The sequence below is a fragment of the Gymnoscopelus braueri genome, assembly GCF_963280865.1.
Source record: "Gymnoscopelus braueri genome assembly, chromosome: 19".
Classification (NCBI taxonomy): domain Eukaryota; kingdom Metazoa; phylum Chordata; class Actinopteri; order Myctophiformes; family Myctophidae; genus Gymnoscopelus; species Gymnoscopelus braueri.
In genome coordinates, this window is record NC_137621.1 from 1,666,810 (window position 1) to 1,685,409 (window position 18,600).

At 39.5% G+C, this 18,600-nt stretch overlaps 1 protein-coding gene across 1 annotated transcript in view; it reads right to left on the bottom strand.

Annotated features, from left to right (window-relative positions):
* The window catches only part of LOC308074139 (GTPase IMAP family member 8-like), a gene marked incomplete at both ends in the record, with an annotated part of 34,222 nt that overhangs the window by 1,227 nt on the left and 14,395 nt on the right, over positions 1-18,600 (bottom strand). Inside the window, 5 exons of the mRNA XM_080413471.1 lie at positions 2,147-2,179; positions 5,136-5,732; positions 11,245-11,946; positions 12,045-12,090; positions 18,403-18,500. Coding sequence (XP_080269597.1) covers positions 2,147-2,179; positions 5,136-5,732; positions 11,245-11,946; positions 12,045-12,090; positions 18,403-18,500 — 1,476 coding nt within the window. The remainder of the gene's footprint in view (positions 1-2,146; positions 2,180-5,135; positions 5,733-11,244; positions 11,947-12,044; positions 12,091-18,402; positions 18,501-18,600) is intronic.

Genomic DNA, 18,600 nt, shown 5'->3' on the forward strand with positions numbered 1-18,600 from the left:
CATGTCAAACTGGGGGTCCTTGAAATTAAAATAGTTGAGAATCGCTGCTAGAGCCGTAAAAAAATCTTCTCTTATGGGGGTCCCTGGCATATATTTTTAAATGGGGGTCTGCGGGCTAATAAGTGTCAATGTGGGGGTCCTTGACATGAAAAAGTTTGAGAACCACTGTTCTAAACCACTCCTACAGTAAGAGCGGGAACGCATCTGTGTCATTTTTAAGATTTCTTTGGGCTTTTCAGAAATAGCAGATAATAAGCTCATATGAGCTTGTAGATCTGCTATTTTTGGAAAAATATAATACTTTTTTTAAAATAACATATATATGTTTTTAACTCAAATCTTTGCTTCATGGGGGTGGGGTCCACCCTGGAACAAAATATTTTGATGGGGGTCCGCGGCCAAATACATATAATTCTGGGGGTCCTTGACATGAAAAAGTTTGAGAACCACTGACATAAAACACGATGGCAATTGATATATTTAACCCTGTAAATAACCTTTTTCATACTTTATAGAACCTTACATGTATGTCATATACATAAAATGAGTATATAAATCTTCCCCCCTAAGATACACTTGAACCCCAGCATCTCTATTCTGTGGGGAACATTTAGCAAAAAAACAGATCTACAAGCTGACAATGACAATCTTTCGTCTTAGAGATGTGGTGTAAGTGGTTTAACTGAAGATAATTGGTCAATTCCAAATATCATCAAAGTATTCTGCGGCATCTCTGGACTTGTGTCACAGTACCCGCTTATTGCCCAAGATGTGTGTAGCAAAGAAAACACATAGAATGATATAATTCCATTCCAAATTGTGTGCCAAATGTACTAACTACGCATCACGCAGCAGCACATTGTGAGCTTGTAGATCTGTTATTTTTGTCACATTCGGTATATATTAGGCTGCATTCATGCAGCCCGTTCGGCGAAAACGACTTAAGTTACATATTTCGTCTAATGTTATACATGTTTTGGAAAATGTTTTTTATGAACAAAATCAATAGCCAAAAACAATGCATAGCCAAATATCTTTCCAGGACCCTTGATACATTCCAAACCTTTTCCAGGACTGGAAAAAGCTTTTTCTAATTTCAAAATATGTCCAGGAATTTCATGACCATGGGGACCCTGAATGTAAGGACTTCCCTATACACTCGTTCTGCCTCAGGTCATTACCACACGTTTCTTCTCTGAGAAGAGAAAAGCCTGGGAACGAGGTTCCTGCTGGACTAACAAGGAACTAGCATATGGGATAAAAAAACCAAAACGAGCTACAATACTAGTGGTTAAAGCCCTAAATCAGAGGGCTTCAATGTTTTTCCAGGCCAGGACCCTCTAACTGAGAGAGAGATAAAGCAGGGACCCCCACTACTATAACATTGTGTTGCAGATTAAACTTTGTCATAGATGTCATAGATAGCTTGTTTGACAGCACTGTCAGCAGTGTTGTGTAAATAAATGTGTTTTGTTTGTTTACACATTATGTTTTCTATGAATATGTTGGATTCATGTTAATGTGTATTTTCACATTTAATCTGCTGCTAAAGTCTGCTCATTTTCCCCTCTACACCAAAACTCTTCACTGGAAATAGCCTAGCTACAATCTACAGCTGATCTACAAGCTCAAAACGCGTCGCAGCACGACACATTTTGAGCTTGTAGATCGGATATTTATTGAGCTTGAGCTCAATAAATCGGCTATTTATTGAGCTTGTAGATCGGGTATTTATTGAGCTTGTAGATCGGGTATTTATTGAGCTTGTAGATCGGCTATTTATTGAGCTTGAGCTCAATAAATCGACTATTTATTTTATCGGCTTGTAGATCGGCTATTTTCTGTGAATGTTCCCCCACAGAATAGGGATGCTAGGGTTCAAATGGTCAATGTATAAAGTTCCTATCACACAAAGATTTGGTGGCCCCCCCCTGTGGTAACTGAGGACCCCCTCATTCATTCTTAATATGTGGGTGTCTACATAGAGTCACTGTAAACAACACTCACCTGGGACACATGAGGCTGTTCCTTTGGATTCTGCTATAAGAAATAAAACCACATTCAAATTAAATTAAAATACAACTTGGATTCACTGAACAATCAATCATCTTTACAGTAGAGTCAACCGACTTTAAACAACACTCACCTAGGACAGATGCAGCCACGGCTTTGGGTTTTGCTGTAAGAAATAAAACCACATTCAATTGAAATTAAAATGCAAACATGTGTAATATGGCCTAGTAAAGTTAGAAACAAACTGTTAAGTTGTTCAGTCAATTAACACAGTGTCAACCACACAGTCGTAATCGTAGCTAAATGCATTAATAAAGGATTTCACCTGGTGAAAATGTACTTGTATAACTTGTATAAAGTCCCGTTCACATATAGCCAAAGTGCAGGAAGTATTGTGGACATTTTGAAAATGGCCACTGATCTTGTGTGGCGGAAGTTTTGTCTACCTAGTAATTTTTCAGTAATGTACTGGGGGAATAAAATCTTCCCTGTAGTGAAAACGCCTAGCGTAATGTTACCGGATAGCGTCATGACGTTGAGCATTGATTTCAGCCAGAGAGAGACAGTCAGTCAGTCACTTTGGATAGAGCCAGCATGCTTAGATTAATGTGGTGCTTAATAGCGAGACGAGAGAGAGACAAAAACTGTTCAGTGATAAATGTTGACAATGCTATGAGGAAGGTGAAACTTATATGTGTTGCATGAAGAAGATATGGCTTGTCCTAAGATGTAAGTTAAAGGTAGGGTAAGTGATTTTTTTATGTATTTTTATATTTTTTGTTAAAAAGGTTAAAGTACTATATTATGATAGTAATCATTGCTACAGAGCGTTTGTTCGGTCACAGGGGTCTCTCCAGCTCTTTAGTAAACAGAATATAGTACATTTTCAGGTAGGTGACACATTTTAAGCCAATCAGGAGAGAGCATTGAAAATGCATTTTCTGTTTAATAAAGAGCTGGAGAGACATTGGAGACTCCTTATATGGACAGGACACTCTATAGTAACGAGCACTATCAGAACATAGACCCATTTTGCAATTATTTGAATAATTGCAAATCACTTACCCTACCTTTAAATCTTTGTTTATAGGGAGCGGGGGTGAGAGAGAAAAGAGAAAGGCAGGCACACTGAATGAAATGAAGGGATTGCGTCATGACCAGTGTTGCCCACGGCTCTGGTGTTGCCATGTCTGCTTATTATAAGAAACCTTGTTTTTTCTGTAAAGTTGCTTGTAAATATTGGTAGTATAGTTGCATGTTGCTTTTTCTTTGTTTTGAGCTTGTAGATCAGCTATTTTCAAATAGCCGATGCATATAGGTTTATGTACCCCATGTGGCCTATAATAGTCACTTATTTTGGGCTTGTTTTCATAGACCTGGTTGCTTATTTCTCTCGCAAAATCTGGCAACACTGGTCGCGACACAGCTATCTTGTATGATGAATTAATGTAGCTGTTAAAAAAATTGGTGGCAAACTGTTGGCATTTCAAGATATGTGGTCTTGGACATGAGAATTTAGGCTAAAAACAGATCTGGCAACTCCACCAGTTAACCCCGCGTCCCCGTGATAATGATTGAGAGAGAGGGGAAAAAAAGACTGACAAAACCACTCGCTTATCCTCTGTTCTTTCGATGGATCCAGTATTTTAACTCAAGTACAAATTTGACAGAGCAACTTTCACTTGCAGTAATATTTGATCACGTACTGGAGTTGAGTACTTGGTTGCTACCAGTGGTGGAAAAAGTACTCAAATGTTTTACTTAAATAAAAGTACCAATACTGCAATGTAGAATTTACTTGAGTAAAAGTACAAAAGTATTGGCATCAAAATGTACTTAAAGTACCAAAAGTAAAAGTACTAAAATGTTTGAAAATAGCAGATCTATGTGAGCTTGTAGATCAGCTATTTTCAAATAGCTGATCTATAGATATAAAATAGGGCTAAAGTGGTTACTGCATGTTTTATAATGTAATGATGTACATCTGCAAAGTAACTAGTAACTAAAGTTTTCAAATAATTGTAGTGGAGTAAAAGTACAATATTTGCCTCTGAGATGTAGTGGAGTAGAAGTAAAAGTATATAGACAATTGAAAATACTCCAGTAAATTAAAAGTACCTCAAAATTGTACTTAAGTACAGTACTTGAGTAAATGTACTCAGTGACTTTTCTGTGCTATATTATTACTATGTTCTCACACACCATGAAGGTAAAGTGAATGAAGTCACCACACATACAGCAACTAGGAACTATTAACCAATGGATGAACTGTAGGAGACACAAAGAGTCTCCTTTGTGTCTCCTACCGGATACATTACCCGGTAGGAGACACAAAGAGTCTCCTTTGTGTCTCCTACCGGATACATTACCCGGTAGGACACAGTAATCAAATGATTGTCTCAGGAATGTGACAAAAAAAATAGTCAATGAATTCAAGGCTTCATGGGGTGAGTAGTTGATAGAATTACTGAACTACTCCTTTAAGCCAAATGTCAAATATAGTGAAAATAGCAGATCTACAAGCTTACAAATCTGCTATTTTCACTATTTTTGATATGTTTTGAAGATTTCTGGGATTTCTTTTGGGGGGAAAGTACAAATTTGACAGAGCAACTTTCACTTGTATAGTGTAATATTTGACCAGGAGTATATTTACTTTGAATCAAGTATACTGCAGTTGAGTACTTTGTCCACTACTGGTTGCTACATCTTGTGGCCTGAATTTTAACCAGGGCCGGACTGGGACCAAAATTCAGCCCTGGCATTTTGGTCCGGACCGGCCCACCACCCCCCGGACCGTTTTGTCAACGGGGGGGGGGGGTTGTTTCAGCCCAGCCCTGCACATGAACTCTGCAGCCGCACTGAGGCCCCTGCTGGAAAGCATCCCAGCCCAAACATTAACGTAACTAATAATTGGGCCACACGACCCTGAAATGACCGTAATAATCCTAAAACGGGAGCAAAAATATTTTTTTTTTTTTTTTTTTTTTTTTGGGTGGCCCAGCGGCCCACCGGGCATTTGCCCGGTGGGCCAAATGGCCAGTCCACCCCTGATTTTAACCCATACAATCATTAGCATGTTAGCATTATGTTCAATAGAAGACAAACAGTTAAATACTCACTGTCAGGTGTTGCTGGACGTCCTGTTCCATGATGGTCCATCTCCTCTATCTTCAACAACAGCTCAGTGACCTGAGTGTCGTCACCCCTGTTCTTATTGTTGAAGAGATGGTATCTGTTCCCACATAACTCTACAAGCCTCTGTAGGCCCTCTCCTTCACTCTCAATGTACTGCTCAATGGATTTACCTCCTAGCTCGTCTCCCTGTGTGAACAGTATCATAGTGTGACTCCACACTGTCTGACTGAGAAGCTGCATGTGTTCCTCCATGTTTTTATACTCATCAGCTGTATATGTGTAGTCTGCTCTTATAACCAGGAGGAGACCATCTGGTCCTTTAGGACACAGAGATGCACTGAGAGCTATCTGCTGTTTGATCAGCTCAGGTGTTTCATTTAGAGGGTCTACCTGCCACCATCCTGGAGTGTTGACCACAGCGACCTGTCGTCCTCCTACGTCTCCCTGTCTCTTCTCACACTGACCTGTTCTCTCTAAACTAAACTGCTCTGAACCCAGGATGGTGTTTCCTGATGAACTCTTCCCTGAAGCTATATGTCCCAGAAGTATAATTCTCATCTCTGACAGATGGAGGTCATCACCTGAAATATAAGAAAGAATACATTAAACATTTAAGACCTGGAACGCATGTGTGTCACGTTTTGATTTGAGCTAAAAAGCATTATTTTACACTTTGGCTATTCAAAAATAGCAGATATACAAGCTCATAGCGCGGCACCGAGTGCCGCGCTATGAGCTTGTAGATCTGCTATTTTTGAAAAATCGTGAAAATATGTGCAAATCTTTGAATATGTATTGTTTTCAAGCAAACGTTTTTAACTCAAATCTGTGCTTCTGGGGGGTCCCTGGAACAACATATTTTGAGATGGGGGTCTGAGGCCAAATACATATAATTTTGGGGGTCTTTGACATGAAAAAGTTTGAGCACCACTGATATAGAAACATACGCTTTTTCAGAATATTGTTGGGATTTAGAAGACATTTGTAGAATCGGCTTCAGGTCTTAATGGGTTAAATATGTATCTGTTAGTGTGTGTGTGTGTGTGTGTGTGTGTGTGTGTGTGTGTGTGTGTGTGTGTGTGTGTGTGTGTGTGTGTGTGTGTGTGTGTGTGTGTGTGTGTGTGTGTGTGTACTGTAACAAAGTACATTTACTGAGTAGAGTACTGTACTTAAGTAAAACAATATAATTGTATCTTAACTTGAGTATTAACATGCTTTGGATACTTATGAATTTCCCTCCACTACATTTCAAAGACAAATATTGTACTTTTGACTCCACTACATTTCTAGGAAGGGAAAAGTTACATTAGGAATTAAAGGAATAGTTCACCCAAAAAATGACTTATTTTCAATCAATTACACACCCCATGAAGCCTTGAATTCATGGAGATCTTTACATGTTTGTCTCATTCCTGAGACAATTTGATGACCGGCAGAGTCTCAAATGCAGGTCAATCTGTCTCCTACCGGCAATGGTAAATGTTTTACTTAAAGGGCAAGACCACTTTGGTAGAGATTAGGGTTGTGTAGTTACCTTGCCATGGTGTAACTCCAAAGGTGGACAAGAAATCAAAAATAATTGCTCCATTGATTAGAAATTGATAATTCAAAATATGCTCCTCATTGACTTACATTGTAGGCTACGGTGAAACAACTCTCAAAGTCACTCTTTTAGCACATAAACGAACACAAACAAAGCTGATTCAGAGAATATAGAACATCACCAAACCCAGTACTGTTTGTTTTTTTAATAAAATGTCAACTTCCTGTTGATTTTACTATTTGAAGATCCGGATCCGCGGATCCGGTCCGGGTTTTCTTCTAAATAAAAATAGCAAAATCAACAGGAAGCTAACATTTTTATTTTAAAAAAAAAACAGTAGTGGGTTTGGTGATGTTCTATATTGTCTGAATCAACTTTGTTTCCGTCCATTTACGTGCTAAAAGAGTGACGTTGAGAGCTGTTTCAGCGTATAATGTAAGTCAATGAGGAGCATATTTTGAATTATCAATTTCTAATCAATGGAGCAATTATTTTTGATTTCTTGTCCACCTTTGGAGTTACATATAATGGCAAGGTAACTACACAACCCTAACCTCTAACAAAGTGGTCTTGCCCTTTAAGTAAAAGGATCAATACTGCATTGTAGAAGTACTCTGTTACACGTAAAAAGTCCGGAATTCAACATTTACTTGAGTAAAAGTACAAAAGTATTGGTATCCAAATGTACTTAAAGTTCCAAAATTAAAAGTACTAAAATGTTTGAAAATAGCAGATCTACAAGCTCACAACGCGTTGCAATGGGACGCATTAAGAGCTTGTAGATCTGCTATTTTCAAATAGCCTATGTATAAAATAGGGTTAAAGTGGTTAATTTATGTTTTATAATGTAATAATCTATATGTGCAAAGTAACTAAAGTTTCCAAATAATTGTAGTGGAGTAAAAGTACAATATTTGCCTCTGAGATGTAGTGGAGTAGAAGTAAAAGTATAGACAATTGGAAATACTCCAGTAAAGTAAAAAATACCTCAAAATGTACTTAAGTACAGTACTTTAGTAAATGTACTTAGTTACTTTACACCACTGCCTACCCGAGACTCCACCGATCATCACATTATTGTCTCAGGAATGAGACAAAAACTACAACATCTCCATGAACTCAAGGCTTCATGGGGTGTAATTGTAATTGATAGAAAATAAGTACTTTTTTGGGGTGAACTACTCTAAACCCTATTTAAAATATAGTGAAAAAAGCAGATCTACAAGCTCACAACGTGTAGATCAGTTATTTTCACTATGTGTCATGAGACAAAGTATAGAGGGGTTAAATGGTTAAATGAAAATGATACAAAAAAAACCATTCTGTGTTTTGAGAACCATTCCATTCCTGTTGAGTGTGTATTCACCCAATAGACCTACAGTACATCACTTACTGCTGTGCTTCTCAAAGTGGGGTCTGGGGACCCCCAGGGGTCCTTTAGGGGGGTCCAAGAGGTCCCCAGCAAAATGAGGAACAGTTTACACTTAAGCCTTTATTATTTTAAACATATTCAAAATAGCCGATTTACAAGCTCGCAGCGTGTCACGATGTGACACGTTGTGAGCTTGTAGATCTGCTGTTTTTGAAAAATCATGACAAATCTTCTCTTATGGGGGTCCCTGGCACAACATGTTTTCAATTGGGGGTCTGTGGTCAAATCCATATCAATATGGGGGTCCTTGACATGAAGCAGTGACTTACAGTAAACTACAGTAATAACAGAGTTGTCTCTCACTCATAGTTCAGATGTACAAATTCATTGAAACATTTTAAATGCAGTGTCTTTAATATCAATGCATGTTTCTGTTGCTGTGTTGAAATGTTTACATTTCAAAAGACAAAACAAAAAAACAGATCTACAAGTTCACAATGAGCCGCATAACGGCACGTTTGAGCTTATAGATCTGCTTTTTCCACTATATTTGAAATAGGGCTCAAGTATGTAATTCATAATAAATGTCTTCCCTTCCTAGAAATGTAGTGGAGTCAAAAGTACAATATTTGCCTTTGAAATGTAGTGGAATGAAATTCATAAGTATCCAATAAATACAAATACTCAAGTAAACATACTCAAGTACAGTACTCAAGCAAATATACTTTGTTACTGTTACGTGCTATTTCACTGTGTTTGGGGGGCGATCGGGTTGGTTTCATAGTAAGCTCCACTCTGACATCTGTCAGCAGCCAATGAGAGCGTGAGTCACATGGGGGCGCGGCTGCACTCTGAGATGTGTCAGCAGCCAATGAGAGCGTGTGCACACAATACTGCACACACACACACAACCCGAGCAGGGTTTCATAGTAAGCTCCACTTCGCGCGGAGGCTGCTTTTTATCATTATTCATTTACAATTATTAATGAGTAATGGATGGATGTCTTTGATTGGTTAGTGGTCAGTGTGTGTCTGTGAGAACAGGGAACAATTAGACAGGTATCCTTATCAACCACACCTGTGTAATTTAACTACTTTTATCCCATTCAATCCGGGGACGCATCTCTGTCATTTAAGATGTCTTTGGCTATTCAAAAATAGCAGATCTACATAGCGCGGCACCGAAGATCTGCTATTTTTGAAAAAGCATGACATTTTTGGAACATATATATATATTCTAAAGCGAACATTTGTAACTCAAATCTTTGCTTCTGGGGGTCCTTGGAAAAAAACATTTCAGAAATGTTTGCTTTAATAAAGCATATATTTAAAGATTTGCACACATTTTCACGAAAAAAAAAGAAAAGAAAGCAGATCTACAAGCTCGTAGCGCGGCACTCGGTGCCGCGCTACGAGCTTGTATATATGCTATTTTAGCCAAAGAAATGTAAAAATGACACTCAGATGCGTCCCCGGTCTTAATGGGTTAAATAGTAGTAATTTAGAACATGTCAGTCTTAACCCTGGTGGAGGAAGCTTGCACTGCATGCTGAAACGTTGGTCTTTTATAAATACATTTTTACATCTGAACTATGAGTGTGCAGAAACTTATTTTAAGTGTAGAATCATATTTATATCATGACAACCCTGACAGGGACGTGTTGTTTATGAAAGTATGTTAAAGTCATGTTGAACTTTGGTACAACCTTGACTTGTATTATAGCTACAGAACCTGCTCATGATATAAGTCCATATATGGTCATTCATCTTTATCAGTGACTCCTGTGCTGTGATTGGTCAACAGAGAATAGTGATATTTATCTCTCTATTCACTGTCAATGCAAGACTAAACAGATCTCACACTTTGAACACATAAAGAGCACAAATAAAGAGAATTGATACTTAGTTTTATGAATCTCCTGTAAATGTGTTGATGTCTTTGTTTTTGTCTTAAGACCTGAAGCCAATTCTATACAAATGCTTTATAAATCAGTTCTCAAACGTGTCAAGGACCCCAAAATGTATATGGCCATGAACCCACCCCCATCTGAAAAGGTTTTGTGCCAGGGACCCCCCAGAAGATAAGATTTGAGTAAAAGAAGAAATAAACATTATTCAGACTTTTTCAACACTTTCAAGATTTTTCAAAAGTGTTTAAAAAATAGCAGATGTAGAAGCTTGCAGAGCTTGTATATCTGCTATTTTTGAATAGCAGATATATACATTATGGATAAAGGGGTTAAAATGATTTGTTGCTTAATGTTAACCCATTAAGACCTGAGGAAGATTCTACAAAATGTCTTCTAAATCCTAACAGTTTTTAGAAAAAAATCTATGTCTACACTTTTTCATGTCAAAGACCCCCAAGATGATATATATTTGGCCGTGGACCCCCAGCTCAAAATATTTGGTTCCAAGGACCCCAGAAGCAAAGATTTGAGTTACAAATGTTCGCTTAAAAAATTTTGCAAAAAAAGAATGAAGATTTTTCAAAAATAGCAGATCTACAAACTCCTAGTGCGGCACTCAGTTCCAGGTCTTAATGGGTTAACCCATTGAATCCGGGAACACATCTGTGTCATTTTAGATTTCTTTGGGCTATTCAAAAATAGCAGATCTACAAGCTCATAGCGCGGCACCGAGTGCCGCGCTATGAGCTTGTAGATCTGCTATTTTCTTTTTAAAATTGTGATTTTTTTTTTGCAAATCTTTGAATATACATTTTTAAAAGCAAACTTTTTTAAACTCAAATCTTTGCTTCTGGGGGATTCTACAAATGTCTTCTAAATCCTATCAAACTTGTTCCATGTCAAGGACCTCCTAAAATTATATGTATTTGGCCGTGGACCCCCATTTCAAAATAATTTGTTCCAGGGACCCCCAGCAGAAGCAAATATTTACAAATGTGAAATATAAATACATTCAAAGATTTGCCCAAATTTCCCACGATTTTAAAAGAAATAGCAGATCTACAAGCTCATGGCACTCGGTGCCGCGCTATGAACTTGTATATCTGCTATTTTTGAATAGCCCAAAGTATAAAGTAATGGTTTAAGTGGTTACACAGATGCGTTCCCGGTCTTAATGGGTTAATGGTGATCATTGATTCAAAGCTGTGTCTGTGTACCTGAGAAGTGTGTTAGTGACAGATGTGATTTATATGTAAATAAGTACATACCCATCGTTGACCTGATGCTCTCTCGTTCTTTCTTCACCTTCATCTGTCGTCGTGCTGCTCCCTCATCCTGTGTTCTCCTTTTCTTCTCAGTCTCCTCTAACACTCCTCTGTCTATCTCAAAACAGCCTCCTTTATCTCCTGCCACCTCCTGTATCTTGTCCAACAGCTGTGTGACCTGAGTGTCATCACCCCTGTTCTTATTGTTGAAGACGTGGTACCTGTTCCCACACTTCTTTACAAGCCTCTGTAGGCCCTCTCCTTCACTCTCAATGAACTGCTCAATGGATTTACCTCCTAGACAGTCTCCCTTGGTGAACAGTATCATAGTGTGACTCCACACTGTCTGACTGAGAAGCTGCACATGTTCCTCCATGTTTTTATACCAATCAGCTTTACATGAGGTTCCTGCTCTCATAACCAGGAGGAGACCATGTGGTCCTTTAGGACACAGAGATGCACTAAGAACTATATCCTGTTTGGTCAGCTCAGATGTATCATTTAGAGAGTGAACATAATACCATCCTGGAGTGTCGACCACAGTGACCTGTCGTCCTCCTACGTCTCCCTGTCTCTTCTCACACTGACCTGTTATCTCTAACCTAAACTGCTCTGAACCCAGGATGGTGTTTCCTGATGAACTCTTCCCTGAACCTTTATATCCCAGAAGTATAATTCTCATCTCTGAGGGTGTTTTACTGGGGCCTGGAAATACAAGATGAATATTCATACATTATCTCAAATTAATTTTAAATGGTAAATATTGGGGATCATATGATCATATCAATCATTGACTGGTTAACCTGAATGTGAGGCCATCTCTGCAGCTTTACTGTTCATCTTTTCTTCCTAAAAGAAAGAAGGTAAAAACAAATAGAAAGGACTGTAAACAAACATCCAAACACATGTATGGTTACAGAGATGCTCATAGGCCTGCGTCCTGCGTCGCTGACGCACCATATTGCGAAAGGACGCATTCATGACACCGTCGTTGCGTCCATGGGACGCACTAGAGTTGTCACGAACAACAGAGAAAAAAATAAATAAAAAATAGTTGCTGTGATCTCCATGGACTCTCTCGGTTAGACACCGTTGTTTGGAGAAGTATAATTCTCGGTTAGACACCTTTGTACTGGAGAAGTATAACTCGGTTAGACACCGTTGTGTGGAGACTCTCTCGCACACGTTGTTTTCCTCCGAGGTGGAAAGACTGGTGATGCGAGGTTACACACGTTGTCGCAGCAGCAGCAGCACAGCCCCCCCCTCCCCCCCCCCCCCACACACACACACACACACACACACACACACAAACACACACACACACACACACTGTTAGGCTACGCTACACACAGAGGTGGAAAGACTGGTGATGCGAGGTTACACACGTTGTCGCAGCAGCAGCAGCACAGCCCCCCCCTCCCCCCCCCCCCCCCCCCCCCCACACACACACACACACACACACACACACACACACACACACACACACACACACACACACACACACACACACACACACACACACACACACACACACACACACTGTTAGGCTACGCTACACACAGAGGTGGAAAGACTGGCGACGCCAGGTTACACACAGAGAGAGAGAGAGACAGAGAGAGAGAGAGAGAGAGAGAGAATATGAGAATGAGAATGAGGAGCTGGTTGAGACCTGGTCTCAAACGTGTAAAAAAAGTCTTGGATAGACCACTGTCTGGAATAATAACTGATCATCATACATACAGGTCTACTACTAACCTTTGTTGCTATTGTCATCTTAAATTGACCAGCCAAAGTAAAATCCACGATTTTAGAGTGTTCTCCAACTTGCTTGGAGAATGGAGATCAGAGTGGTGTGATGGATGCGTTTAAGCCATGTTGCCAATCAGCTGTGTAACATTAGCAGGTTAACGATGGCTCGTTGAGCCTATGCATTTCACCCTGATTTGACCACAAAGGCAATCGAAAGCACTAATTAATGGCAGCTGTAAGTAACCGGTTGTCTATTATCTGTGTCTTGTGTATGTTTAATAGCCAACTGAATGTTTTCTGTAGCCTAGTAGAGATATCATATCAAGAGATTCCCTGAAGAGGGAGACCCTTTCCCTCATGCTAAACTTAAAGTGACTTAAAAGGTTCCACTTTTCCTCAAAAAGACAACTTTATTTTCCTTTCTCAATGACAAGCCTAATAATTATTATTGCATTTTGGCTATGTGCAATAACTGCAAGCCAATGTTAATAGGCATTGTCAGTATTTGTCTTCATTATTTCTTGAATTCCTATTTCTTTAGTTGCCAATAATTCCACTGTAAGCCAGTGTTTCACTTTTATTGCTACACAATAAATAGTAAAAATTAATTCTACATTCATAAATGATACAAAATAAAATAATAATGACAAAAAGGTTCTGTGATTAAATGTATTCTATTGCCCCCCGTTGACAAAACCGTCCCGGGGGGGCACCGAACTGGGTCCAAGCACTACACCACGTAGGGTGTGAATTTTTGTGGGACTCATAAAATGTCCCTGGGACCCATCTAAAAGACCACCCTTGGGTCCCAGGACCCATTACATTGAAAACCTAGCAACATCACTGTGGTTAGAGTGGATATGGAGTGATTTTATAGATGTATATGTCAGGCATTATATATCATATACTGTCTGTATCAGTGGTTCTCACACTGTTCTGTTTCATTTCAAGCTGCTCCATAACTCTGAGAGTGTTCAAATGGAACCAAATGGACCCGTACGGGTCCATTTGGTTCCATTTGAACACTCTCAGAGTTACAGACGTGTAAGGGCACATCCACATGGAACCCTGAGGGTCCCTGGACCACACTTTGAGACCTATAGATGTAGGATTCCTTAACTGACCCCCCCCCGACCCCCCCCCCCCCCCACGCTGCTGCTGCAGCACACATACACCACGATACACCACAGTCAAAGATAGCAAGCGGTCAGTGGTGGAAAAAGTACTCAAATGTTTTACTTAAGTAAAAGTATCAATACTGCAATCTAGAAGTTACAAGTACAAGTCAGGAATTCAAAATTGTCTTGAGTAAAAGTATAAAAGTATTGGTATCAATATGTACTTAAAGTACCAAAAGAAGAAGTACTAAAATGTTTGAAAATAGCCGATCTATGTGAGCTTGTAGATCGGCTAATAACCTAGGTATAAAATAGGGCTAAAGTGGTTAATGCATGTTTTATAATGTAATAATTCATATCTGCAAAGTAACTAGTAACTAAAGTGTTCAAATAATTGTAGTGGAGTAAAAGTACAATATTTGCCTCTCTGAGATGTAATGGAGTAGAAGTAAAAGTAAATAGACAATCAATCATAATCCAGTAAAGTAAAGTACCTCAACATTGTGCTTAAGTACAGTACTTGAGTAAATGTACTCATTTACTTTACACCACTGCGAGCGGTGAATACGAACGGGTAAGGTTGATTTGATTACATACTATTTTCTGTGCTATATTATTACTATGTTCTCACACACCATGAAGGTAGAGTGACTGAAGTCACCACACATACAGCATGGAACTATTAACCAATGGATGAACTGTCTATGAAACAGTGACATCACGGACTAATCCTTTAAGGCAGGGGTCTTCAACGTTTTCAGGTTTTCCAAGGACCCCCTAGATGAGAGAGAGATGAAGCAGGACCCCCTCTATTTTGTATAAAATTGTGCTGCAGATTAAACCTTTTTTGTTTACTTGGTCTGCTCTTTTTTCCCCTCTACACCTATACCTCTTTGCCAAAAATAGCCGATCTACAAGCTCACAACGCCTCGCAGCGCGAGGCGTTGTGAGCTTGTAGATCGGCTATTTTTGGCGAAAGTTCTCCTCAAAAAAGAGATGCTAGGGTTCAAGTGGTTAAGGTAAAAAAAGAAATCCCATCACACAAAGATTTGGCCCTGTAGTAACTCTGAGGACCCCCTAGGGGTCCCGGACTTGGCCCTGTAGTAACTCTGAGGACCCCCTAGGGGTCCCGGACCCCCTGTTGAAGACCCCTGCTTTAAGGACTAGTCAGGCTGAATGGTGAGCAGGGTACTTAATGCACAGACATATTAAATATTATACTTAAATATGATAGTTATCATGCAATGTAAAACTATTTAGCAAGTCTTCCTTTTAGTGGAAATGTGTAGAAAAAAGGTTGGCACCGATAGCTCCATAATTATACACGCACACACACGCACGCACACGCACACACACACACACACACACACACACACACACACACACACACACACACACACAGTTTCTGTATTTGATCATCGGGCCCAGGGCCGGGCTCGGGCTCACAGACCCCATTATATTAATAAGGTAAACCTTCTAGCCTCCAATGACCCCAAACATGTTAGAAAGTGAAATATCCCTTTAAGCTTCTCTTCACTCCACCAACAATGACCATTGTGCTCCGCCCAGTGGCGGCCCTCCCTATATGCAATGGGTGTTCAACAGGGGGTCCGGGACCCCTAGGGGGTCCTCAGAGTTACTACAAGGGGTCAACCATATCTTTGTGTGATGGGGAACATTAGCCAAAAATAGCAGATCTACAAGCTCACAACGCCTTGCAGTGCGAGGCGTAGTGAGCTTGTAGATCTGCTTAGCTATAGGGTGATGTTTGGTGTCATTTTAACGTCTACTCAGGCTTTTGTGTTTCACCTCAGACAGTTTTTAAGTATCTTGATTCAGTATTTAGATATTTGATATTCATTTTATCTGACACGCCCCTTTCCTATACAAACCCGTTATAACCTGGCTCGGCCCCTGGCCCCATAGGTGCCGCAATTTTACAGCTCGAGCCCAGCCTGAAGCCTGACACCTTTTTATTTATTTATTATTATTATTATTATTAATGAATTAGATTTGAGCGTGCTCTTTCACTGGTGCACGCAGCAGCTGCACTCTCAGCTGCGCCCTGATAAAAGCAAACCCACAAGAAGTCAAGAACCCAAACATCACACTGATTACTGAGTACTTGAGTTGTAGTTTTATTAAACTATTAGGTAGCTATTAAGGTGCGTTCATGGCATGTGTTAAATTGCACATCAAAATAAAGCAGCGCGAGGCAACTTTTCCTTTATCCTCTGGCTACCCATCGTTCAACAACTGTGTGTGTGGCTTTTGGTGTGTGCACTGCAGTGGTGGGAAAAGTACTACATTATTTTACTTAAGTAAAAGTATCAATACTTCAATGTAGAAATAATGTAACTGTCCCAGAAGGAGAGACAGTGGTTTCAGTTATAATTATATATATGTTTTGTTTATGTAAAGTTCATGTACACACTGGTTTAAAAGATTCATTTCATTATGAATAAATAGTACTAAAAGTTACAATAAATATATTAAAAAGGTTTATATAGTACAAGATTTAAGGTCAAAATGCTGTGCCCGTTGCTTAGAGGGTTTACGGTAAATTGGGCAGAGAGTCACATGGTCAGAGTGAAGCTGTCAATCAAAGTCAGAAGCAAGCTGAGTTGATCCAGAGAGTCACGTTTAACCCTTTAAGACCTGAAGCCCATTCTACAAATGTCATATCAAGGACCCCAAAGATTATATGTATTTGGCTGCAGACCCCCATCTCAAAATATGTTGTTCCAGGGACCCCCAGAAGCACAGATTTGAGTTAATGTTTGCTTTAAAACAATATATATATTCAAAGATTTGCACAGATTTTCAAAAATAGCAGATCTACAAGCTCATAGCGCGGCACTCGGTGCCGCGCTATGAGCTTGTATATCTGCTATTTTTGAATAGCCAAAGTGTAAAATAATGCTTTTTAGCTCAAATGAAAAAGTGACACAGATGCGTTGGAGGTCTTAATGCGTTTAAGACAGAGAGAGAGATAATAATAATATTGCCAAAGTTCTGCACAAGGTTCAAGAGGCGCACACGGTAAATGCTTATTGTATTATGTGCCTTTCATTGATCTGTGATGTATTGTTGTGTGCGTTGTAATTTACAAGTTAAACTTTGTTTGGAAGACTATTTGGAAGTCAAATGTCACTAATTGGATGCACCTGTGTGGCCTCACTAATCAGATGACTCAGTTTCATAATGATTATGAACTCAACTGAACAAATGTATGTTTATTTCTTTTATAGTTTTCACGGTGTCTTGTATGGTGTCTGTTTGGAGGAGTTTGGAGGAGTTTGATGGAATAAATACCAGAAAATACATCTGTATGAGGCGTGGACATGTGTTGAACATGGGGCAGCTACACATAATCTTTAGAAAATAGCCGATCTACAGGCTCACATTGTGATCTTGTAGATCTGCTATTTTCAAATGGCCGAAATGTATATAGGGCTGAAGTGGTTAGTGTATGGTTTGTAATAATAATCAAAATCTACAAAGTAACTATAACTAAAGTGTTCAAATAATTGTAGTGCATCTGCAGCCTGCAGGGCTCTAGAGTAGAGGTATGCACACATGGGGTCAATTTAACGTGTTTCACCCCAGACAGTTTTTAAGTGTCTTGATTCAGTATTTAGATATTTGATATTCTAATATGTGAGGGGGCCGTGTTTTTTTACTTAATTATTGTATTTCTTTTTTCTTTTTCAAAATAATATTAAAAAAAATAAACGGACAATATCAGTCACCAGAACCAAGGATGGTGTTTTCAATGAATCTATCATGGTTAAAATGGAGTTTGAAGTTACAATGGGTTTGTATAGGAAGGGGGCGTGTCAGATAAAATGAATATCAAATATCTAAATACTGAATCAAGACACTTAAAAACTGTCTGAGGTGAAACACAGAAGACTGAGTAGACGTTAAAATGACTCCAAACATGTTGGAAAGTGAAATCTCACGGTATCAATACCGTGGCTGTTTATACCACGGTAGCCTCGATCTCCAGGCTTTTATTGTTTAGTTTTGCTAAAAAATAAAAGCCTGGATGAGCGCGTCGGTGTACCCGGTATAGGAAGTTTCATTTCCCCAACCAACCAGAGTGCAGTGGGCGTCGCTCGTAATGTTGTGTTGACGGGGCGGGGGCTGACGGACAGATCGTTGAACCAATGGGAATCTCTCCGCGCCTCTATACACCCGCCCCTCTATACACGAAAACAGGAGCGCTAGTGCAGCCTAATACCACGGTAATACGGTATACCGTTGCATGCCTAATGGAGAGTAGGCCTACCTCACGGCCGCCTTTGAAGGGCCACTTCAACTTCATCTTCTTCATGTCTCCTTCCTGTTGGTGAGGTTTCTGAATGTTACTGAAGCCTCCAAGCGGTCCTGTGGACACACAGATCAGACCTTTCATTTAAGGGGGGTAAAACTGTACAGCATCAGTTCACTAGTAATGCTAGACGGTAGCATTATTATTATTAGTAGT